Source organism: Siniperca chuatsi, linkage group LG2, assembly GCF_020085105.1.
Source record: "Siniperca chuatsi isolate FFG_IHB_CAS linkage group LG2, ASM2008510v1, whole genome shotgun sequence".
In the NCBI taxonomy this organism is placed as follows: domain Eukaryota; kingdom Metazoa; phylum Chordata; class Actinopteri; order Centrarchiformes; family Sinipercidae; genus Siniperca; species Siniperca chuatsi.
In genome coordinates this window covers 23,662,977-23,689,793 of record NC_058043.1, presented here as the reverse complement: position 1 = coordinate 23,689,793, position 26,817 = coordinate 23,662,977, and the positions used below count along the sequence as shown (strand labels likewise).

The following is a 26,817-nucleotide window of genomic DNA, read 5'->3' as shown; positions in this document are numbered from 1 at the left end:
TTTTAAACTGCACCTCACTAATGGACAGCATTTGCAGCATTTTACAATGGGTGTTTCCTGGAAAAAAATCCTCTGGTGTGCAGTTAGTGATGGCACAATTAAAAGAACAACTGTGTAGTTAGTATGAGCAGAGGCAGTAACCAAGGCTGAGGGGATGAAGAACAGAGAGCCATCTGCACAAGCCCACACTTAAACTATAGAAAAACATTAGTTGCTCAGAGGGAGGCAAAAGGCAAGCTGTCTTTGAGTTTAAGGAAGAGTCAACATCAGCATTGTCCTTCCAAGATGATGTTAAAAAATAAAATGGTGACTGAGTGATGCGAATATTTTCCTCTTGGACTGATTGAACTGTCATTTATTAGCTACAGTCCACAATGACTTCTATTATTATTATTTTGGATCAGTGCCTAGATTGAGATGCAGATGCCTAAGCCATTTAGATGTATTGTTAAGTGCTAATGTACAGTAGGTCCAGTGGCAAACTTACTAAGCAGCAGATGCCTTTAGATGATGTGATGTTATTATTGGTTAAGTATCTGAGGCAAATGTAGCATGTCTGCAGCAATAATATCATAAAATAGTTATCAGGACATCATGTTTAATGTAGTAATGCAGTGTAGATATTACTGTGTCTCTGTGGGCATGGTCGCTCTTAGACGCCTTCTGAAATTCTGTCTTTGTGTTTGTCTCACTAGTGTCAGTAGTTCAGTTCATGTTAACTTGTTTGAGGTTAAGGGAGCTGCTGACAGTCCAGTCAGAGTACTGGTGACACTGGAAAATGCAGTGCAAGAACACAAAAGCAATGACTTCCCACTACCAAAGGTGTCCCCAAAATCAATAAAAAGATAAGCAGGAATCTCAGAGATTAGAATTTAAAAATATACTGAGGTGAAGAAGTAGACATTTTAATTATTAGTGTGCAGTGAGAGCTATTCACGGCAGCCATTAAAGGAGAAAATATACACTAGGTAGCTTACCACTAAGTGCTCATCCGTAGAGCCATGTCGAACTTTTAAGTCCTTTACTGCCCGGGAAGATGTGTTACTGTTCGGTAAATGAATTATTGGTTGGACTGGATCCTTGCCAAAGACAACCTTGCTGTGGAACATGATGGTTAATTAGGTCTAGATGTACTAACAAAACTGCACGAGCACCACATCGGCAACACCCAGCTGAGAATACACCGAGACTACAGCCTTATCTTTGCTTCCTTGAGTAACTTTACAGGCCCAAACCTCTGACTAACTGACTCAAAATCCTTTGCCCTTTAGAATTAAAAGCAGTTAATGCATGCCTCAGTTTAGCTATCTTTCATAAAATGCTAATATTCTGTTTTGCAGCCGGTGGGGAATTCATTTGTCTGTTTAATTTCACAGGTGCCCTTAACGCACTGATCAACAACAGGCGCCAGTCATGAACAGGCGGCACCATCTGTGTGCAGGGAGTGCCAATGGCCCTGAAGTCTTCGCTCTTTGCGACCAAGCACTAAGACTCCATTAAGGAGCCTGGGTCCATGCATCTTTGGCCATCATTTATTTGGCAAAGGCAATTAAAATGCCCCCCCACCCAAAGACAGCATGTGTGGTAGAAGCCACGTCTCCTCTCTTAATCACTGGTAGTAATTAGTTCCTGCAAGCGGTATCATTAGGTATCAGCGCTGGCGCAGTTGTCACAGCCAGCGCACGTCTGGGATGACAAAAGGAAACGGAAGAAAAAAGAAAATCATTGCTGTAACAGAGAATCTGAGCGAGTTAGAATCCTGTCCAAAAACGTTACAAGGTTGTCCCACGAGGGGCATAATCCATCAAAGTGATTTTTCTTCGCTCTCTTTCTCCCACCCCCTCCTGTTCCGCCCCCCTGTCTTCTTTGCAACGTAATCATTTTCCTCTCACGGAGTGTGACATTCATAAAGGATGCTGGTGCAGGTGCCGCGTCTTGCCAAAGTTTGGGATGAGTTTTAGAGGTGTATTTACAGTGTGGGATTGCCAGAGGTGAGTTACAATGCTCCTCGGCAGACTTACCCTTCTAGCTGTCCTTCTTGCCTAGTTTCTTTTGCCCTGCTCTTCTTCTTTCCATCCTTGTGTGCTGTCCACCATCGATCAGTTAACTGAAAATAAGAGCCCTTGGCTGCACTGCCTTTGGAAGGCCATGTTCTCCGTACCTCCAGGATGAAGCTTTATATAGCATTGGTTGATCAAAGCAACTGGATTATTGAAGTTAGGACAAACAAGAATGCTAACTAAGAATCTGAACTTGAAGCTGAACTATGCTAAACAGCTTTATTGAGGGTCCAAAATATCACATCCTGACTTGATGACAAAGCATTATTCTTTAGAATGACATTTCTGGTCACTCAGTCAGTTCTAGTTTTGTGAACTCTTCTGACTTAAAAAATCCACAGGAATCAGGACTCTGGGAGTTGACCTCAATGACACTTTGCTAAGCTAAATGACATGTTGAATCTCTCTTTGAGCCAGTCTGTACACAGTACTAATTATTTAAGGAGGCAAATAATGTCCTCAGTAAAACGGAGCCTGTGTGTGTGCAACAGTTTCTTGGATGGAGAGTTTGTTTCTCTGTGGAATTCTGTTACAGTTTTTGGTGGCAAGAACGCAGCTGTTCAGTCCCTTAACCACCTTTGGTTTCCAGCAAAATATCCCTTATTCAAAGTTTCTAGGGAGCCTTAGTGAAAGGTTGTTTACTTATAGTCTGCACAAAAATGCTAACAAGCTGTCTGAACATACAAACCTTATTATCACACAAACCTTGTGAGTCAGTCTGGCCGTCGCTCTTTTCCCTCCGCTGCAGATTCCTATTTCAATAATGACGCTGCAAATTTTCATTCTGTTGACGTGCGAGTGCGGCGCATGTCACAGCACTTTGTCAAATATGTAAACAGAGTTAAAACACACGCACGCTGAAGAAGAGGTACGGGAAGGGGGTGGAAAACAAACATCATCTGACAAGTTTGTGGCACATTTGGTTCAGACAGTGTGATTCCCTCTGGATCTAAGAGAGTAGCGAGGAGAGGAGGTGTGGGAGAGGAGGGCAGAGAGAGAGAGAGAGACAGAGTGAACTCCGTCAGAGCAATTGTTCTTCCATGTGGAAAGGTGACAAAAGAAAAGTGTGAAAGGCCTCACCAGAGGGAGGGGGTTATGGAAGAGAAGGATGGAGAGAGAGGAGAGACAGATAGAAAGGGAAAAGGTTGCGAGAGAGGCTGTGAGAAGAATGTGAAGATTTTAGATGGTTGTAAGCTAGCTAGTAAAGTTATTGCTGTGTTAATAAATTACTTTATCAAAGGACAGGTTCAGATTTTCTTTCAAGTCTGTCTTTACTCACATGCCATATGTATGCTGAGGGAGTCGTTGATCCCTTCCTAACCTGACTACACTGTAAGAAAATAGGAGACAAAAGCCACAGTCCTTGTTCCTCTGAAGCTAATATGAGGTATCAGCAGTGTGAATTAGCCAAATCAACCCCTCCTCCCGGAAGCTGTGTGTGGGTTTGCTGCCAGTGTTGTGTCCCGGCAACAAACCTACATGCAACCAGAAAGTGTACCTTCACCACGGCTTCGCAAGGAAATACAGTCTGGGGAAACAAAACTTATGTGAAGACTATAACTGTAGAGGAGGCCCACTTGATTTGGCTAACTAGGACTGCTAAGGCCTCATATTAGTTTCAGCAAACTTAAAAAACGAACGTGAAACAAGTATTCATCTTGCATTATTCGAGCAAATTTGACCACTAGAGCGTTTTGACTCTACAGACATTAGCTGTATAGCTAGCTAGCAATATGCGCACTGACCGCATCTGTTAGGACAACGGCCGCGTGTGTGTTTCTGTAACAGCTCAACCTCCGACTGATCTCAAAACTCACCAGGAACCCCAGTTCTTTATTTTTTCCCCCTCCAATCACGCCCCTTTTCCCTCTCACCTCTGTGTACTTATGAATTATAGTCATAAAGCCCCAGAATTTGTTTTCAACTCACCAATTCCCATCTACTCGTATCTTTGCATTGACTTCATATGTAATCGTGCAGGTATAATCACTATATGGCAAGCATGGAGAGGAGGGATGACTGATCAACTCTTTCAATGTAGCATGTGTATAGAGATAGTCTTTAAAAATCTGAATATCCTTTAAGAAAGACATGGCACCGCTCTCTTTCATTAACATAATTTAAAGAATTAAAAAACATATATTAAGACAAACAATTTTCCAGGATTGCTACTCACAAACACATCACACAAGCACACAAACACTTTCTCTCTCACTAATACTCTCTCTCTCTCTCTCTTTCTCTCTCTCTCTCTCTCTCTCTCACACACACACACACACACACAGAACATGTTACATCTGCTGGTCAGAGTTGATGTTCCCAGCAGTGGCATATCAGGCCATAATGAAGGCTCGCTGCACACAGTCTGGCAGAGTGGACAAACACTCTTCTTTCTGTTCCCCCCCCTCACTCACACACACACACACACACACACACACACACACACACACACACACACACACACACACTCACACACATTGAATCACAAATACAAATACACACAGAGAAACACTTAAGTGAGTGAGTCAGACCAGAGCTCTTCCTGTGTCTCACACACATAAACACTCACCCAGCAGAGGCAAGGCAAGCGACAGAGCCCCTGCCAGGTTATATGGAGGGACAGAGTGTTCTGAGTTACTGCACAGTGCAGCCACTCTCCACAGCAGCACCATACAGAGTCCATAAAGCATGATGGATGGCCTATCATCATTTACCTCTTTGGTGACTTCTCAATGCTGTCACACCCCGCGAAGCACATGCAAGAGAGGTGAGACACACCAAAACAGACAGGCAAGCAAAGGCAGAGCATAATGGCGAAAACAAAAAAGGCAATGCGGACAAAAAGGTGCTAAAAGGAGGATTAGAGAGAGTGACAGAGGGAGGGAGGGTAGAAAGAGGAGAGGAAAGACAGAGAGATGGATGAGGGAGCATCTTTGATGTTTGCCAGAATTAATGCACACTCACACACACACACACACACAAATGCACACAATCACAAAATAACTGAACCATCCCCTGTCCCTTTCCTCCTTTGATGACAGCACCCCACACACGTAGGGGCTGTATTTAGAGCATGCAAAATCTACTGTCTCCTCTGCTCTCCTCTTCTCTCCAGCTCTCCATGCCACAGCAGAGGGAGCAGGAGGAGGAAAAGAGAGAGGGAGACAGAAAGAGAAAAAGACAGGGACAGAGAGAGGGAAAGAATGAACACCAGATGCAGCGAGATGACACAGTGAGAGTTTACATGTCAAAGCTGGTGAGATATCAAAAATGGGAGCAAGAAAAGAGAAAGAGACGGAAAGTAGAGTACGTGTGTGTGTCGGGGAGAGGGAGTCTGTAGCTAGAACAGTAAATAACTTTCATGAGAATGAGTGCAGCCAGGGAGCCAGAGGGGGCACAGGGCTCAGAGTCTGTACTACAGTGAAAAGTAAAGCACTGTGCATTGTGACTATTTTAACCTCTTGAACCTGAGGCTGTCTTTCACTCACTGATGTTTCAGCCATGTATGCCATATGTTGTTATTTTAAAGGGGCACTCCAGTGATTTAGTATTGCACTTGCAAAAAGATTTGGGACTCAAAAGAGACAGATTAATAATACAATAATAAAAATCAATGCAGGAAGGGCAGAGATAGCCTGACTTTTAGTCCATTGCGTGGGTCAAGCTAATGGAGCCTACATTTCCATTCATGCAAATTAAGAGTCTTAGACCCTCCATACTTTGTGAACTCACACATCTATCAAACTACACAACCCCAGTTTGTAACGCAGTCTTTCTGTTATAAATTTGTAGTCTCCCAGTTCAAGCTAAGATAACCCTGATAACATCACAATGGGTTATTTTCTCAGACTTGACAAAGTTCCTTCAGAGCCATAGCTCTTTTAATTTTTTAGCGATTCATATAGGTCTGGTGTTGTGCTCATTGACAGCTGTTTGCCTAGTTGGAGTAACAGTCAAGCCAATCAGAACTTTCTAGGGGAAATGTCATCTTCCTGTGCCATCAGAGCCAGAATCCATTCCAAACAAAAATAGCAACAATTACAGATGAGATCGACAGAGTTATGCAGGTTGTTGCAAGTCATCTTGCAGAAATATCTCTTTCGGTTGGGTCTGAAGACTACGAGTTTGAAAATGAAACAAATCTGGGGGTGTGGAGTTAGAAAGAACTGATCCTACCAGACCTCTGAAGCCCGCTCTACATGTCTATGTGAGGCCAGTGACTAAAGGCTACAATAGTCGCTACTAGCATAACACACCCGATTCGCCAACCATGGTTGAGTTGCATTGTGGGCAATGTAGGTGCCAGGTTTTGATAAGGAAGTAGAATGCATGGAATAAAAATGATCATGTTGTGAAGGTGAATAATGAAGTGAAAAAAAAAAAAGTAATTCTGTCTAAAAATCTAACAGAAGACATACAACTATTTTCACAGGCTGAGCTGTGCTCCCCATGAATGGTAAATGTTAATGAGTAAAATTAGGTGGAGTTCCCTTTAAGGAAAGATTAAACTACTTAGAAGTGGCATCATTTAGCATGTAAATGGTGCTATATATACTCTACGATACTTTTAATGAAAAAATAACATAAAATATAAGTATTTAAATGTCGAAGGGGTTAATACAGCAGGTGCTCACATTGACTGAGGTCTTAAATTGAAGCTGGTATTTTGATCTGTGGAGTGAAAGAATCCCCACAGTGTTGTTGCTGCACAGAACATTAAAAGAAAGTGTTTCCACTAGACTTCCTGCCTTCATATAAACAGAGAGAGAAAGAAAGCATGAGAGAAAGAGAGAGCGAGAGCGAGAGAGAGAGAGGGAGAGAAAGACTGTATTTCTGGACAGTGCCTATTGATCGCCACCAGGCACACATCACCACAACTTTCACAAATTGCTATTGAGAAGTGACCTGTAATGCAATTACTGGCCAATCCGGGGCCTTGGTTGCCATCAATTATTAAAAGCTGCCTGAGTCGTGGCCCGCTATTCGGCCTCAGCTGGTGCGTTGTGTCATTATCACATCTGCCAGCCACCAACTCGCCAGCTGCTACAGCGGAGTCTGGAACAAGATTTCCGAGCACAACTTCCCACTATGTCGCACATGATATGGCCAAATGAAGAAATTGAAATTACTGTGTTATATATTCCTACGGCTACACTGAAGGTGAGGTGGTGAAGGTCACAGAATAAAATAGGTTTTGGTTTTTCTTGGCACATTACCATTGAGCATGAGAATGGTATTTACAGAGAAGTAAAATCCCTTTATAAAAACTATGGGTTTAGTTTCTGCTTCATAAGAACTTTTGTAAGTAGAAAACAACATTAATATTGCAGTGTGGTTCACCACTGGGTCCTAGTTTTAAAAACGTTCAGTACCGTAGTCAATGCCAGCAACAAATCCATGCCTACTGTTTCTACCCCTAACCTGCTACTTCTAATTGTCTTCTAATAATCCCCTATATGTTTCAACTTTGCTACACTGTTAGCTCTTCTGTAATCACTTATACATTCCCCTGAATAGTTTCTGCCATCAGGGTTATGATGAAAGAAGACAGAGAAAACAGCAATGCAAGCATTGCATGATAATTGCCCTTTGCTTTGAACTGACACAATAATTTTTCTTTTAGTTGTTCTCATTATAAAAGCCCTTGTTCAAACTGGGCTTGTGATTTTTTTTTCTCTGCAGTCACTGTGAAATAATTTATTTGTTATCTAGCTTTATACCAAAGTAGCACTTTAAAATACTGCTAACAAAGGAGCAGCGCTGCATTTAGAAAGTAACTTTAACACCAATTCTGAAACCCTTGAACAGTTTTAGTCTGAAATTCTATAAAGCCATTTTGGTAAACAAGTGACACCTAATGTTCATTGCTTCAATAAAGTATCTTAAAGAAACTTCTAATAAAACCAAAGGGCTTATAGTAAACTATTCTCAGTAAACTTTAATGTCACACCAGCAGTTGGACTGAGGGAAACTACTAGATAGAACTTAAGACTAATCTATAGAGATGAGAGTACAAAATGCAGAGTATGGTGGGAATCATGCTGCAAGAGTCCTGTAAAGCCTGTGGAAAAAATGAGATTGTTCTCTCGTGTTTCAAAGCCTCTACCCTTCCCCGAACTGACAACTGAGGAAGAGACAGCAGAGTAGAGCAGTCAAGCCACACTAATGCATGACAGAAAGAAAAGGTATACATTATGGACCATAATATTCTCCAATGATCAATAAAACACATCTATAATAGATACATTATATTGTAGGTGTGACTGATTTATTGCATTTTATTGTTTTCAGTTATCTGTTCTCTGTTTCTCAACATTTAATGTGTACAGTAAATTAACTGAGCAGGCTACAATAAAAATATCAGACAACACTGCAATTAATGTTGTAGAAAGACATACTGTACTGTACTGTACTGTACTGTACATGTGTGGGGGCTTAAGAGCATGAAAAAGACAAGGAGATATAGCAGTGTGACATACAACTATTCAGAAAAAATCCCAGAACTAGCAGGATTTTTCAAAGCAGCTGGAGTCAAGTGGACACAATACACCAGCAGCAGCAGGAGCTAAAACTATGACAATGGCTGAATGACTATCACAACCAGCTTATGAAGATACTTAAATCTAAGAACTATGCGCACGGCCAGGGCTGATGCCAGGTGCACGTTTGCTAGGATGCTATTAAAGCTTTTTTAGGAATAGCTTCAGATGCAGCAGCTCATATGTCTGTCCTCACACCAGTTACAGTCATAGCCACTGCCAGGTTTTTATCAATAAGGAAGTGCAGGGCTTGTGGGGTTTATGACACAACGCCAATCATGCAAGAATTGGATGTATGATTTCTCAATACTTCAACAATAATGTGTCAAACATTCTTCTTGTTTTTACCTAAAAATAAATTAACTGTGCCTGGAAATTACTTTTGTTTGCCACTTTCCATTCTGGTGAGTACATGGAAGAGTCCTAAAGTGCCAGTAGTGACATTAACACTTGTAGATGCTCAGTGGAGCAGGCTACTGAGGATGAAGACTCATTGGTGTGCTGTAAGGCTATGCTTTTGTGGATCAATACAAACTCAAGGAAAGGACAAGTTGATTTCAGACTGTGACAGTAGCTTGAGCCAGCAATAGATTGAGATGCTGAAAAGAGCTATGGCACCTCTGAAATTTCTGAAGTGGGGACATGCTTTTAGAGCGAATACAAAAACATTTGGATCACCCAATAATGGCACTTACCAGAGGTGTTTTGAATTGCTCAGACAATTCAATCCATTCCTTTAAAGAGCATAACACACCTTTTGGGACTGCTGGCTGAGGACTCTGTCTTTTCTGTCAGCAACAATTTGTAGTAAATTTACTTAAAAGGGGAGAATATGTGTTATTTGAAATTATAATAAACATTAATGCATCAAGACTTGACTCGACTCGTGTCCCAATGGAGAGAGATAACGGGGTATTTTGCTAAATTCTTATTTTTGAATAGCTACAATAGGGAGTCCTGCCCAAAACTCCAAACTCTCCTTTTTAAATGAGATTACAGTAAAATGAATAACTCGGCTCGGATGTATAAAGGTGTGTCATTTCACATATGGATCATCAATCTATTGGCCCAGCGGGTAGCATGCAGCACTTCTGAAATTAGTTTGATTATTGGACTAAAGTGAACTGCTGCCTCCAGACAGATGATTTTTTCTCATTTGTACAATCTGCTCAAACTCCACTTGGCAATGGGAGGTTGTAACATCAGGCCTGGAGCCCAATGATAATGGGAGCATTCAGACTTTATATGACAAAAGATGGTGTGTAGGCTTGTAATGATCTTTGTTACAATTATGGCACCATTCATGCTTCACTCCTTAAAGGCGTTTAACCAAAACGACACTATGTGGCCGAAAGTATGTGGACACCCAAACACTACACTCATGTGATGGTTGAACATCTCATTCAAACATTTCTGTTATATAAAGTTGACCTTTTAAAATGTTCCCTTTTTGAATTTGGGGATCTGCACTTGTTTCTGTCTAGTGTCTTGTACAGGAGTGCCTCAAAAGCATTCGATGTGTTGCACTCCTTTGTACACACAAAAAGTGATGGAAGTAGTTGTATGAAGATGAAAAAAGGGAGCTTGAGAGAGAAGCTCAAACCTTGCATATATTCTCACTCACTCCATGAAGTGGGTATGAATGTCGGGGAAGGGGGGGCAGTTTTGGAAAGTTACAGAAATTGTTGGATGCAAGCCAACCAATTCTGGAGTTGTATCGATGTGGATGGAGGGGCTTCAGACGCTGTCCGACCATCCAACAAGCACTTTTGTTGGATTATACTGACAGCTTAAGCATGGGTTCATTGTCATGTTGAAACAGGAAAAGGCCTTTCACAAACTGTTATCATATAGAGTCATCATATTATCTGATATGTCATTGTATGCTGTAGCATTAAATGAAACTAAGGGGCCCAGACCACAAAATACAGCCCCAGACCAAAAGTACAAAAACTTGTGTGGACAGGGCCACATAGTGTATGTGATCCAATTAAACTTATGCCCTGAGAAAATTAATGAACTATGATGAGTTCATCAACAAACAGTGGAATCTGTTTAACTCTGAATTTATTACAAACACTACTTTCAGGAAGTCTTTCTGCTTTTGAACTGTCTGTTGGGGAGACTCATTTGAATTTTTATTGCAGGCTTATGACCTGCCAGATTCAGGCTGCATACTGCCTCACTTAAAAGCTTTGCTCCGGTTTGGACACTGGATACTGTTTATTCTTTTGTTACACTGACTACTGCCAGTGCCGGCTGCTCTTTCTTTTTATTGTTCGGCACGCAAGACTGAAATAAGTTGCTCATTAGGTCTACGAGTTTACAAAGGTCTGTGTTTTTGTGAAGCTTTTGTGAAACTTGCTTGTGCATCACTCCTGCATTCTGTCAATGACTGTGGATTCATTAATTGGAACGCGTTATGTGGCAAACGGTTTTCTTTTGGATAAGGGTGATTAGGATAGTTGATGAGGTGATGGCTTGGGGAGAGGGAGGGGATGTTTTAGCTCCAGGGCCTGCAGCATTATTCATGTGGACGTGCAGCTATTCCTCCTGCACACTGCACCACTAATCTAACTCTACAAGAAGGAGTGAACTAATGTATTTGTGCACGCTTAGGGGCAACAAATCATAACCGAGCACCACCGACCCCGCTCCCTCTCTACACCCCTTCACCCACTTCACCTGGGGAGCCTGGCAGTTATTGACCAATGAGGGCGACTTATTGAGAAAAAGCTGCCATGAAACTGGGTCGCAGGAGCCAATCAATGCCATGGATTTCTTGCCCTGGCATTATCTCAACTGAGAGAAGTGGGGTGGCGGGGGTAAAAAAAACCAGACACAAATCAGTTGGTATGGAGGCACCCCGACTATACCTCTCCTCCCACTCCCTCTATCCACCCACTCCCTCCAACCAGCCTTCATCAACCCCTTCCTCTTTCCTCCCTCCTGCTATTCATTTGCTTTTCCGTCTTTTCTGTTGTTTGTTTGCCCCTGGGCTGAAAACTCTGTGTGTATATGTGCTCCATTATGTATGTGTGTGTTTGTGTGTGTGTGTGTGAATGCGCTCTGAAATGACGCATTGATTCACAGTGTTCTATATTTTCTCATCTGGCTCACTATTACAGTGCGAGTCAATCGACGCTGTATTTCTTTCTATCTCGTTCCCTCTCTATTTTACTTTCTCCCTATTTCTCTCCCTCTCTTCGCTCTGAGTATCAGAGTATCATGTTGTTGAATGGAAGTGTTTACGAGGAGTGTTGTATTGCCATTACAAGAGATGGGTTTGGAGTGTGAGTGAATGTGTTGTGAATATCAGCGGTATGTTTTGTACCTGTGCATGCTTGTGTGTATTTCTGTGTATTATTTTCTAACTTGGAACACGGTGCTAAGTATTCAGGAGTGCATGCTCTTTTTGTGCACTGTGTGGGGGCATATGGTGCTGAGGCCTATAATGTAAATCTGAGTGTTTGAGTGGATGCCAGATCTTTTTTTTATTTTTATTTTTTTGCATGTGTGAGTATTTATATGTGTGAGGGAGGATTTGCTGGTGGGTATTGGTACCCTGTGGTTTGTACACATACAGCACTTGCTCAAGCTCTGCAACTCCACCCTGTGACCCACACATACACACACACAACCACACACACGTGCGCGCAAAGAAACACATCCTCCCACTCGTGAGGACTTTTGCCAGAATCAATAGAGGCTTTTTAATGCCTTCTGCTGTAGTACGAGTCTGAAACTGGAGCGCGGGATTACAAATATGGCAGCCAGGGCCTGCCGTTTGGGACGCACCCCATTTTAGGCCTGTCTCACATCATCTCCAAAAAAACCCCCCTCCATTTATCTGCTCAATAGCTGTGTAATTCAAATACGGAAACAAAACTTTTTCACTGGTGATATCTTGCTTTATATTGACAGTGTTTTTCACATTTGTGTTTTATATATATTTCCAGGAATAGACAGATTATGAGACAGGCATAACCACATCACTTATGATAGTTTTATGTACTTTTGGTAACTTTTTACAGGTTTACAATAACTCTGTGGTGCAGTTGGTTGAAAACTGCTCCTGAATCAATGTCAGTATTTTGTTCATGCTGAAGATGTAAAGAAGCTGTCTAAATCCTTTCAAAAATTCCTGCCAAAACAGATCCAAACTGACACTTCTCTCCACAGATATTATACAAAATACTATACGACACTTTTCTATCTAAGTCTATAGGAAACGATCAAAGGAAACCTGTGATACAAGATCTTTTCTATTGTTACTAATTTCAATGTAGGCTCATTGTACCTGAAATATGCACTGTGCAGCTGTATTATGTTGGAGAACATGAAGAAAAATACAATAAAAATGAATATCCGAACTGATGACAGATAATCACTATTAAAGGACTTGGATTGGGATCAGGAGCAAACAAACATGATTGGCACATCCATACTTTTTTACTGAACCCTTTTTCTTTCCATGAAAAATGTTAACAACAGTCACTTCAAATAAAAGCGCTGGCTTCATGGTCCCCTGATCCCTTGGGCCCCTGGACCTGTGCTTGGGTGGTCTCTTCTCTGATCCATCCATGGTTCCAGTGAGTTTGTGGCTTATCATTGAAATGTACCTCTTGAATGTCCTCAAACAGTGCAGTAAGACCGGTTTCTGTGTCAGTAGAGTTGATTTAATTATGTTAGCAGAAATGTATTCTCCATCAGCATAATCCTGCGTACCTGTAGTTTGTAGCACTATGATGGAATGAGGGATGTGAAAACAATTTGTCATTTACCACGAGTAGTTCAATGTCAGTGTCACTTTAACATCAGTATTTTTGCTTGTCGCTTGTTTACCCAAAGTCTCTCCTGACACTGCACTGGCTCAGTTGTACACACACACACACACACACACACACACACACACACACACACACACACAGACACACAAGGCAGCCTTTAGTACTTTGTCTGAGCTACACTAACAGCCTCCAGCCATGCTTTCAGGGCATTTCCACTAGGAAGCCAAATCCCCTCTTCTCTCGGCTCACCTGGCAGCAAAAGAAAAAAGACAGCAGAAAACTTTTTAAATGTAAGTGTTGGGGAGCAACTTTGACGATAAAAAGCGCATCAGGACGCGAAGTGAAGGGGAAAGAGGCTTTAAGGGGAAAAAAAGGGATTTCATTTGCAGGGTTTTGGTTGTGTTGGCCTGTGAGTGGGGGATTTATAGAGGACGGAAGGAGGGAGTGAAGAAGGCAGGTGAAAAAACAACAATGAAGGAACGGAGGAAATAGGGTGCAGTCGTGTGCCGTAAAACGTCCCACTGCCTTTCCCAGGGCCAAGTCCTCGCTCTGTTTCTAATGAACTCATTTATTCTGTTTTGCTGACTTTAACTCCACCAGCAACAAAATACAGTCTCCTGGTCTGCCTATCTGAATGCTGTGCTTCAGGGTTTGTTGAGCATCTAGGTCTGTCCTGTGGCATTACCTTTGTTTACTTAACGCTCACCATCGATCAAATGCAAACCTGAGACTGTCCTCCGCTGGCAAAGGCATTGCTAATTAGCATTTCCTTCTAAAACAATGTTGATTGCAAGTGACTGATTAAATTTACTTGCTGTTGATGCATTACTATGTAAGGATGTAAAGACAGAATCCTTAAAATCCTTGTTTTTGTGCCCATATCTTCTGGTCCGTGTCAAACAATAGCAACAAAGGCAAAAACATCAATCGGCAGCACATTTTGTGTGAACACAAAATCGCATTCTGGTTTTGGCCAAATATTTAATCTCCCCTCCTCTCTCTCTCTCTCTCTCTCTCTCTCTCTCTCTGTGTGTCTCTGTCTCTCCCTCCCTCTTTCTTTCTGAATAATATGCCACTGGGAAGTGAAAAAAAAAAACCGAGAGCACGGATCCCCACTCCTCCGCTCTTCTCGGCTGCACGTCTGTGATGTCATAATCACTCACATCAAAGGCTGTGCGCTCAACACGGCGACTGTCAGCTTCCCTGGAGGCGTCATTAAAAACGAACAGAGCAAACCGAGCCAGGCCTGACAGAGACGCATCAAAACTTCCTAACACGCACATACGCACACATGCGCAGGCGGGCGTGTGCATGGATGCATGTGCATTCAGGTGCACGCACACTCAAGCACATACTAAATGAAATGTATTACAGACACATGCATGCACACACTCACACACAAATATGTAATCATAAAATCATGTATACACTAAAGAAAATGCTCACAATGCATATAATCTCTCATACACACACAGAGAGACTCTCTCTCTCTCTCTCAGACACACACACGCTAACAATTGAATATCTACCTCTTCTCTGACAATATCAAAAATCCCTCATTCTAGCATGCATGAATAGCTGAGCATTAAAATGAGACACGCGTTGCTTCCAGCTGCATTGTACATGTGAGTGGTAACATCCACAGCATGTGAACATCTGTTGAGAAGATGTGCTGTCGTGATGTACATTCATGATGCACGCTCATGTTGTTGCCAGAGCGGGGCATAATGCAGAGCGTGTACATAGATGTACATCCACCTGCTCACTTGCCCACACACGGACGCATGCACACACACACATAAACACACACACACAGTCATTTACACAAACTGGAGGAAGGACTATAAATAGTATGCCTATGATGCGATGCTGTGTGTGGTTTCTCCCTATGGGTTTGTGCGTGTGACTGTCAAAGTGAAGAGAGAGGGAGGCAGTGAAAGCAGGGGGAAGAGTGGCAGATGAAGAGGACGGATATTTAAGGGAAAGAAGGGCTGTGCTCATGTCGGGTGTACAGCCAGTGATAAACAGTACACGGCAAGTATGGCAAAGACTATGTGTTAAAAATGAGCATCTGTGTTTGTCGGTGCTGGAGTGAATCCAAGAAGTGTTTATGTAAGATTTTGCTTCTGGGTCGACATGGCTTTCCTCGTGTATGACTTACCCCTGGCAGGGTCTTCTGCTCGTGCAATGCATTCTGGGCTTTCAGGGCCGACTCTCTGGCACAGTAGGTGAGGAAGGCACAGCCTGAAATACAGCAAGAGAGAGAACGAGAGAGAGACAATTATGTTATGCGAACTGGGGACAGAGAAGGAGAGACAGCCATGGGAGGGGGCTGCACCAATCACCAGTGAATAGCCCAAAACAACACACACACACACACACACACACACACACACACACACACACACACAGAAGCACACATAGTAAGCCTGCAGCCACAGCTCTGAAACTCTGTCTACATGGCCGCACTGGGAATGCGCGTGTTTGTGCACAGTGAACAGTATTTCGGCGCCCGAACAAACGGAACATTCCTGTGTACACAAACGCAATCCATATGCATGCATGCAAAAAAAAGACAGGAACGTGAGACCCAAAAATTGTGGCTTTGGAGATGCGACAATTTGTGCATTCTGTTGCGTGAGAGCCATTCTGCCCGCAAAACACATCAAATCCGACTGAGCTTTCTCCCCACCAGTCTGAAATAGCAGTTATCCATTTGTCCATCGCACTCTTCTGGCTGCTGTGACAGGGATAGACATTTCCCTGACAGCTTCTCTCTCTCTCACCCCCTCCCCCCCCTCCACCCTTCATTTCTTCATCTCTCTGCTCCATATGTTCCAAGACTACCCACAATCCTCGGTTTTGTTAGCACCTGGGCTGACATGTGGGGGTGGAAGGAAGATGGAGACGCAGGAGGCAAGGAAGAAGAAGAAGCCGTGGGGAACGTGTAAGCTGTTCCCTTGCCACCCCCTGATGACAGTGAGGCGCACGCCACTGTCAGAGAGCTGACAAACTGTCAATCTCTAGATCAAGGCTAATGATTCATGTGTTTGACAGTTTAATAAAACACTTACAAAGACAATTGCACAATAGGCTGTGCTGACATGATTCAATTTGAGGCAAATATTCTTCATACTGTATATGCAGTTGTTTTGCTTGTTTGCTCTGGTTCAGACTGGAAATTCTCTCAAATAAATGAAAAATAAATAATTTAAATTGAATTAAATTAAATTCAGTAAAGAAAAAAATTCATCCATAAGAGACAATTAGTCTCTGGGTTTGCACAATGATGATATTAGCAGACATTTGAACCATTTGGAAAAGGAGGTATTTTAGTGAACAATGAGGTAGACATAAACATTACAGCAGCAATAAAAAAAAAACTCAGTGGCACTGGCTTTTGGCAAATTTTTTTCATTCTTTGGATCACAGAAGTCTCCATGTACACATTGACAAACAGTTCCCTGCTGCCATGCAACTAACACGAGCACAGAGAGACAAAAGAACTACAGTCTGTTCTGGGAACATCAAGGGCTGAGCAGACAATTATCATAGACCCCTCCCTCCCACAAAAATCCCAAACACAGTGCAGTTTAAAGAACGCACCCCCCTTTTATAGCTCTTCCCAGTTGTGCTTTGCTTTGTTCTTCTTGCATACTGGGGGCTATTTATTGTTGAGGGCAGCACCATGTACTGTATGTAGAAGCAGAAGGCCTCCCATCCTCTCGGCTCTGTGTCTTTAACCCCAGGTCGTCCTGATGGCGGGACACTGGGGAGCTCCGCCTGTTGGTGTTTTTAATTAACAGGTCTCTCTCTCATTAGGCGAAGTGGGAGCTGGCCGCTGCCAGCTTGGCTACCTCCTCGTCCTCTCCGGGCCTGTCGTGTTAACGCTACATGCCGGCACCGTCCCACAGGAAACACACACGAGCCTCTGATTCACACGCCTGACACTCACTTGGAAGTTTGGAGCGCAGGCACCCACCACATCCAGTATATTCAGTAATGGAAGAAGTATTCAGATCCAACAATAACATACCACAATGTAAAAATACTCCAACACAACACGTTATCTGTCATTGTTACAATACATATTTTATTTTTGCATTGATTATTACTGATGCGTACTGGTGTGTAAGCAGGATTTTAATGTTGTGGGTAATTGATATGGAGATTACTTTAACTACTTTATTTACTGCTGGATACGTTAATCCAGTGGTTCCCAACCTTTTATCCTCACAGCCCTATCAGAAGAGCTCAGGTATCCCTTCATCCAAACCCTGTTGCCTAGAAAATACGTTTATATACTGCAAATTTGCAGGAGCAAATACATTACAAATACAAGTCATTACAAGGAATGTAATGCCACCTGCATTGCGTTTTCTATTAACTTAACAAGGAAACTTCTAATCCACATATTTGCCAAGTTGCAAAATGTTGATGTTTATTGATAATGTATGTCATTAGTTTTTCTACAATATCCACTCTTGCCATACAATATTTGCTCGTAGCAACTAAAGCTTGACAAAAAAATTTAATGGTTATGTTTAGGCACTCACAGCATGTGGTTAAGGTTGGGGAAAGTTTGTGGTCTTGGTTTAATACAGACTTTGTACGCCCACCATCCACCAACCACCTCGCTTTGGCTTGCGTGCAATACAAAAAAGCAGCACTTCCTACACTTGAAAAAACGCTGCCATAATAATCCAGGCAGCAATTTCCATGCAAAATGTAATTGGGAAAACAAATTAGTAGTATATATAGTAAACATAATTTCTAGGCGACAGGGTTGTTTAATCAACAACAGACCTCATTCTAAATTAGTTCATTTGACATTATTTTAAACCGGATGGTATAAAAGGAAATTATATAATATATTTTAACAACACATAATGATCCTGGAATTGTCTATGTTTAGGCTTGTCTCTTTTTTTCCAGGAGGTTTGGTCAAGTTTGCATTCACTACCCCTTGGAATGGGAAAAGCTGGATGTTTCAACCTTTTATAAATTACTTTTAGTTTTTTCGACTTCTCTGCTCATTTGCTAACTCATTTTCATGCACTCTCAATTCCATCACATGATGTTCAGCTCTTACAGCTCAGCCTATTGTAGCTGGTAGTTTACTGGCTATTATGACGATAAAAAATAAGATCAACCTCATACCAATTTGTAATCCTACCTGTGTTTAATTTCCTTCTAAACACAAACATATGGATAGCTATATTTCTACCAAATCATAATTTTTATTTTAAATTCACAAGCTTTCCATGTACCCCATGGCAGCTGCAGAAGTACCCTCTTGGGCACAAGTACCCCTGGTGAGAATCACTGTTTTAATCTATAACAATACATGATCATCATATGTTTTGTATGTAAAATCATCTGAAAAGTAGCTATAGCTGAGCTGGCAAATATATGAGTAAAAGGAATATATATATATATAATATTTTTTCCTCTGAAATGTAGAATGAAATGAAAATGAAATGTGAAGCATAGAGTAGCATTAAACTGAAACCGAAAGTAAAAAGTACAAGTGCCTCAAAATTGTGCTTAAATATAGTACTGCTTTTTAGTTACGTTCCACCACTGATTGTATTCACACACATATGGAGGGGGCAAGCACGCATGCATAGATGCTAACACGGTCACACACACACACACACACACACACACACATGAAAAGTGACAGTCAACAAACGTTCAATTTATCATCATTGTCACAAGTCAGATGCTGGCAGCGGCTCTAGTATCTGACTAAGACCCATATTGGCCCAGGAGAGAGAGATAAGCTGTTTGTTTCTGCTGTCAATGCTGCCAATTTGGTTTCCCATCACTTCAAATTCAAATCAACAGCAGCGCAGAGGGGATCTGAGAGAATGTGTGTGTGTGAGACGAAATGAGAGGGGAGAGAGAGAGAGAGAGAGAGAGTGATGGGGGAAGAGAAAGAAGGGCAAGGGAGCAAAAAGAAAGAGGGGGAGGAGAACAGCAGAGAGGAAAAACAGAAGTGCTTGGTAAGAGAGGGAGACGCAGAGAGAGTAGATAAGATCACCTAGCTTCTGTGAACACCATCCCCCTGTGTCCTACACTCGCTTCTTATCTCAACCGCTGCAGACACCCTAAAGGGACACACACCCACCGAGAGAGAGAAACAGGAAAAGAGTGAGAGAGGGGGTGGGGGGGTGGGGTGGGGGGGGTATGTATGGGGAAGAAAAAGAGAGAAGATGAAAGAAAGCAGCAAGGGAATGGTGGAGACTATGAATACTTACTGGTGGGGGAAGAAGAAAAGACACAAGCTTCAGTGGTGAAATCCACCAACTGTCACCAGGCCTCATCTAAACGACAGCTGTGTTGGACCACATAGAGCTTTGACCTTGTTAACTATGGGAAGCTTTTACTTGATGAGCTGTCTTTGCTGGATATAGTTTCCCAACAAGTTGACTATATATATATAGTTTTATATATATGTATAGATATCATTTTGTTTTTAAGTCATCTTCTTCAGATTGATATATTTGAAAAGCTAATCCAACATTGTTTATTTAAATTGACTTTCTTATTAAGAGATGTCACTGAAAATCTATTTTAATATTTTGCCAGGTTTTAAACTACATGACTAACTGCAAAATTTCAAGTAAGTAGTATTTCAGACATTTTAGTTTTGGTTGGGTGGAACTGCATTTGAACCATAATGCTGTAGCCACGATTTTACAGCTGTTTTTGTTTTCTTTTTAAACCTACAATATCTGGGTTTTTTTGGCCACTTTGGGGTTTGGCCAAGTTGATATGGCTAACATGTTAGCAAGAAGTGTCCTATTTACACATCCAGCAGATACAGAGCAACTTTAGCATTCCTTTGGAGTTGTGTTTCTCACCACCTGATGAATGTATCATCATCTGTTTCATCATGTAACTACATGGAGCTAAGGGTTCAAACAAATACTAAATCCCTTTATCATATTTTATTAAATTAAGATTATTTTTTGCCTAAAGACTAATTTAAATTTAAAGATATCTAGTTCCACTGTACGTATTTTATGTGTAATTGCAGAATGTAAACTCGAAATTAAACAATACAGAGACCATGACCTCTGTGACCTCAGTGGCCCTGGATGGGGACACACCAATCTTGAAATTCTCCTTTGAAACTAATTATGATTGTACTAAAAGTAAAACTATTAATGCATTCCTGAATTAGCACTTTTCCAGTGTTGCTGGACACATGAATTACGTTTTACCAGCACGCATTGCCTGACGCCACCCAAGACTAGACAGCTTGAGGACAATGTTATTGCACAGAATTCTCTAATTATCTTGTGCCTATTAATTCAGGGATTGTAAAAGGCATAAAAAGTTCCCTCCTCTCACTCTATCCTTTTATTCCCAGCCACAGACGGGGAGAAACTCCCAGTGATCATTTAAATATTTCAGAACATCTTGGTAAGAGCCTAAAAAGAGTCAATAGCATTAAAAAGCTTTATCCACGGCGCAGCTGAAACTCCACGCTGCATAGCCCTGGAACTCTGCCTCGAAAAACTTTGGCATGAAACTTTGTTTGAGGCTGTCCAATTTCAGTCAGTCAATAGAAATCTTCCCGTCTCCCCCTACCTCAGTTCTGTTAGCACTTATCTCCGCCTGAAAGGGTTGACCAAGGACACCCTTTGCTCAATAAACAGAAGAATGTTTTTTTCCTCCTTTTTAAAAGATTGACCTTAAGACAAGAGCGTTGTGACTGGATTTTTGTGAGTGCTAAGGCTTAGATAACACTCTTCAATTCACTCTTGAAATGGGTCAGAGTAAAGACAAAAAATCTTGACTTGTGTTCAGAGAAATAGTGTATAAAGCCTTGGTCTTTTAGTCATATGGTGACGAGTACCACTGAGTGCAGAAGAGGAATACTAATAAGTTTTTAAGAGAGTTTCTGATTCAAGAATGATACAGTTGCCCTTGTACTGCTGACACTCAATATGAGCCATGAGATTGTTACTATTCAGTCTGTATCGGGTTCAAAACAATTAAATGAGAAAAGTTGAATTTTACCTCTGAAAATAAAATATACACAACTATCACAACCATGAACACGTCTAACCATCTTACTGCATCTGTGGAAAAGATGTCCTTATAGTGCTATACTATGGTACTATGGTATACTTTTGGTTCTACGAGGAATAGTAATTCAATAAAGTGAGCAGCAGGCGCTCATATCCCCTTTACCTTTGCTGACCTTTCAGATCATTACTCACAATGGAAAAAAGAGACAGAGGATAGAGGCTATTTTAGGGGACATGGCCAAGGTCTCCAGGAACACTCCAACTTTCTCCCCGTATCATCTTAAAATCTTTAATTGGCAGCTGTAAACCCTGATTAAATAAAAAAGCACTTTGAAGCCCACAATATGAGCTCAGAGAACGGTACTGTACTCTGTGTGAACAGGGGGAAAAAACCCTTAAATTACTGTTCAGAGACCACGTCAAGCATTTTTTTCTTTGTGTAAAACAGGCCTTAAAAATTTAGTAGCTGTTTCAGGGACTAATGAATGCTGGCCTTAAGTATGATATTATTTCAGTGGAGTGAGGCAGAACTACAGGGCAGTATTATGAAAGAGGAGGTGAATTCATTTATAATGGAGTGTAATAGCAGTCCCAGCTCTCCTATAGGCGACTATATGCAGATTCCTTAGTCCTCTCTTCAGGGAGGAACAAGAACAATCTATAATATAGAAACACGTACTGAGCATGCCACTGAGGGAACTGGAGATCAAGAAAAGACAAAGCAAAAGTTAATAACCAGGTGATGGATGAAACTCAAAGGGACAGTTGTGCTGTACATCTGCTGGATTTTTTCCCATCCTTAAAAGTGCAGGACATAGTCATTTAGAACAATAGTGGCTCCAATTGTAACAAAATTACTCTCTGAAATGAGGATTTGAAGATCGTCAAATAAAAGTTATTATACAGTATCCTATATACTGAGTTCTGATTGACTGGGGGGTGTAAAGTAAATTTTAATAACTGGGCATTTCCTGCAAAACTGTTATATCATCATGCCAAATTAATGTGCTCTGAGGGTTTAGATGATGATTCAGTTCAGATAGTTTTCAGCAACACACTAAAAAATAACCTGAATAAATAGCTTAGCCAAAAATGTGTGAGCAACTAGTGAAAACTGAAAACTCTCTCAACGATTACACATCACACTCTTGTATCTGCACACAGTGGTACTTTTAGGAGGCCATAAAGAAAAAACAGACAAAACTGAGTAAGTAAAGACCGAGAGAGAGAGAGAGTTGCAGTAATCCAGAGATTACAGGTATTAATAACAATTGCATGCAAACTAAACATTTTCTCACACACTTTGATGCACTTACACAATACACCCATAGATAGATTATGACAAAAATAAAAAATAAAAAAATGTTTTTGTGGCAAAAAATGTGCAAGAAAGAATGAGCACCTTCAAATGGTATTTGTGTGTATGCGTGTGTGTGTGTGTGTGTGTGTGTGTGTGTGTGTGTGAGTCCCTGAAGATAACAAGTCCCATCTCTCGCCTTGCTTCCCAGAGTGGCCGTCTCTAAGCTGTGCTAATCGATTGGCGAAGGAGGAAAAAGGGCCAGCTTTAATGTGTTGCATGTGAAGGATTTACTGGAGAGCAGAGCCACTGAATCAATGGTGTAGAAAATGCATCATTAGGACAGTGTCGTCCCCCTACACCAACCACCAACCCCCCCATTCCACCCCGCCCACCTCCTCGCCCCTCCACTCGGTCCTTTGAGGGTAGAGACCGAAAACACATGCGAACATACACACATTTTATACCCACACACTTGTACACACACATAAACTCGGCTTACATGTGATCCTTGGGCTCTCATGCCACAAAGTAAAATCGTCATAAACAACACACACACTCGTGCACACACTTGTGAAAAGCTCCCCTGATGGCAAAACACACACCGAACGGCTAGAGCTGTCCCCAATATCCAGGCAGACAAATCGCCCACTCTCATTCTACCTCAGCCATTTTGTCAGGAAATGTTTGGGACACCCAAATTTAGCTTTTCACAATATGAATTATTAAACCTGGAACGACTCCTAAGATGAACCAAAAGTCTGCACCGATACCAGGTCTGACAATCTGGGAACATTTTTAATGCTGACTAATATAACAATGTACGACTGATAACAGATGGACATTTTTTTTTTTTTTTAGCGTTTTCATGCCAAAATTACAACTGTTCAGTGCTTCATTTGGGAACTTTATACTTGGAAAAACCTCAGAAACAGTGTTTAGCCCATCATGGGACACTAAAACTCTCCTCTGAAAACCAGACAACACCAACACTTAAAGGCTGGATGTCTTGCTTCATCTCTTCAGTGATTTGGGTTGCTCTCATGTACATCAGGGCTTTATAAGACAGAATATACCAGCCCAGTATCCCTAGGAATTACATCCATATTGGACGATTCTGCACCTCATGATAAATGTCTAGTGTCAATGTTTATTACCAACACAGGAAGTAGTGCACCTTGAGGCGGCAAGTAAAGGTGTGGAGGTTGGGGTTGCGGATGGGCATGTAGCACGCCAGACTTTCATGCATAAGAGCGGAGTTCACCTCTCTCCACAAACCTGCAATTAACATTTGTGTTTCTATTAACCCTTACCATGATTTTCCTAACCTGGACCAAGCGTTTAATTTATTTAATTTGCCATAACCACAATCTTTGCCCTAATCTTAACCATAATGTAGTTGCCATGTGCAGATTCTGCATAAAGTGAGAATTTAAAAAATGTTGGTAATGGACATAAAAAACATTGTCAATAGGAGAGTTTCCATCCATCTGTTTTCATATGCATTTTCAATATGGTAAACTCTGAAAATATCGAAAAAAAATTCGCAAATAAGTTTTTAGCTTGTTTGAAATAGAAAAGTTGGTGTAGCATAAAAGCAAAATGTGACAAAGTGAAAAGGAAACAGACTTAGTGAATAAATCATGACGTACGCAAAGCATGTGACTTAAATGATTACATGAAACAAACAGAAATGCCATATATCCATCATGTTTTCTACATTGTTTTCCACCATTTGAAGTTTGACTGGTGCTCTTTTAATTACTTAATCTCGTTGTTCAACTGTTTATATCAATGAGTCAGCTCCTAATAGATAGATAGATAGATAGATAGATAGATAGATAGATAGATAGATAGATAGATAGATAGATGTTAGGAGTATATTGTTTCAACAGGAAGGCAAGGACCTGGCAAAGCCGATTAATCAAAAAGCCATCTACAGATGAATCATGTATCACTAAGAAGACAAAGTGCTTTGATTCTGTCAAGGGAGTGGTCCCATGTCTCGTCCCCCCGGTAAAACACTTACAGGATAAACACTCCCATTAATATTCCTCTGTGCACCTCTCCTCTCCTCTCCACTCTACTCGCCTCTCTTCTCCTTTCCTCTCCCTGTCCTATTATCCTGCCTCGGCGGACATCCTGTCCTGTCCCGTCCGCCTTGCCAACCTGTAAGATGGAGATGAGAGGACGATCCAAACGCAGAAGGGGGAACATGAATCATTACACTTCCTGTTGTTGCATGCTGTCCGGGGAAGGAAGAGAGAGGACGTCCCCGGGGCTCCAATTGATTCCGGAGACTTAATTGGGTTTATTAGCCAAGATGTTGGGCCCCGCGAGGAGGCTCCCAGAGGCCGCTGAGTCCCCCGCACCCTCATTCCCACTCTTCTGAAGGAGAAAGCCTGCGTAATTGTTTTCCCTCCATCTTCTGTGTCATTGTCAGATGGGTCCTGTGGGATTATTAGCAACCCCAGGTCCCTCAATAATTCATCCAGAGCTATTTATACACAGATGGAGAGTCCTCTAAAGTCTCCCCCAGTGAGCTTATCTGACGCTTAGACAGACAGACAGAGAGAGAGAGAGAGAGCGGTGGAGAGAAACAGTGCTACAAAGGGAAAAGCAAGAGAGAGATCGAATGAGAGAGAATGGGAGAGACGTAAAGAGAGTAAGAAGGATGGAGAGAGGTGATCACAAAAAGAAATGCAAAGACGAGCAAAGCGAGTCTGACCGTGTATAAAACAGTGAGAGCGAGAGACAGCAGCGTTTTAGGGTAGACACAATGACAATGTTTCTGGTGTGCATTGAGTTTCAAGGTGAAACTCTGTCGTCTGCTTTGCCAAAGTGAACAAAAGCACCGTCCCGGGAATAGCACACCCTCACACAACACACATTAATGGCTTTTAATCTCCCCCCCCCCTTTTTCCTCCATTTAACACAATTAAGATGTTTGCAATGCTAACATGGACCACTAGTCGCTATATGAAGGACAGATGAAAGACATTCAGGGATTTCCATATGCAAAGTAAACACAGTTATCCGTCCTTTCTAACGTGTCAATGCGTAAGACCAACAAAACAGCAGCCAGTCATTTCTTAAATCACCTAATAATTCAAACATAACAGTAACACATTAGCATATTAACATTAGCGCATTAAGTAGCTTCTAATCCCAAACAGATAGTAGTTGGGCCACAGAAGGCTGCACGACTGCATGCTTTTAATGGCTTTGCAGATACCTGCGTCTTTCAGCCTGCAAGTTGAGGGGACATTCTGTTGTCGTCAGACTAATGAAGCCTTTGGCGCACAAAGTTGATTTTTAAAGTCCCTTTGTTGGCGCTCCAGCCACAGATAATTATATATATTCATCCCCTTTGGCAGTCACTTTTATCCAGCTCATTTAGAAAGCTTGGCTTCCTTTTGGACAAATTGGGACATTGAAAGGCAGATTGGAGTGATAGTTTTTACATTTTGCATCGATGGCACATTAATCAGGGCAACTATAGCTATGGGAAAAGACTTGCTTAAACACAGTGTGAAAAGCTGGTCATTTGTCTGTTGCAAATAGTATCACAAACAGTATGTCATTATCTAAAATACATTCTTTCTGTGTGTATAAATGGGAAATGTCTTGTACTGTAAATCCATAATAACCGGCTTAAGTGAGGGACTTTTTTTTGCAACTCATTGTCACATAACAAGTCATATGTCATAACAAGTCACTTTACAGAAGTGCATCGGGGAGAGTCACCTGAACACAAACTGGTATTTCTAAAAGTGGAGCTTTTAAATAGAAACTGCTAGCTGAATAGACTCAGTAAAATATTAAATGGTCATGTTTCTCTTTTGATAATTCATTTGAATTAATTTATAAGGTAATTTGAGGACTTTAATGTTGCTGAGTAAAACATGTTCATGTTTTACTTAAGTTAAAAGCACTTTTAATAAAGATATTTTGGAACATGACACTGGAAACAAATTCTCTATTTTTGTTTATCAAGTGAACTTTTAGTTCACATGATGAATACAACTAAACATTAGATTTGGTTACAACCTATGCAAAATTAATTATTACTGCCCATTGCGTCCT

At 41.4% G+C, this 26,817-nt stretch overlaps 1 protein-coding gene across 16 annotated transcripts in view; it reads right to left on the bottom strand.

Annotated features, from left to right (window-relative positions):
• The window catches only part of celf4 (CUGBP, Elav-like family member 4), an 81,501-nt gene that overhangs the window by 42,440 nt on the left and 12,244 nt on the right, over positions 1–26,817 (bottom strand). For all 16 annotated transcript variants that reach the window (XM_044217392.1, XM_044217403.1, XM_044217364.1 and 13 more), the window contains exon 2: positions 15,551–15,633. In XM_044217392.1, coding sequence (XP_044073327.1) covers positions 15,551–15,633 — 83 coding nt within the window. The remainder of the gene's footprint in view (positions 1–15,550; positions 15,634–26,817) is intronic.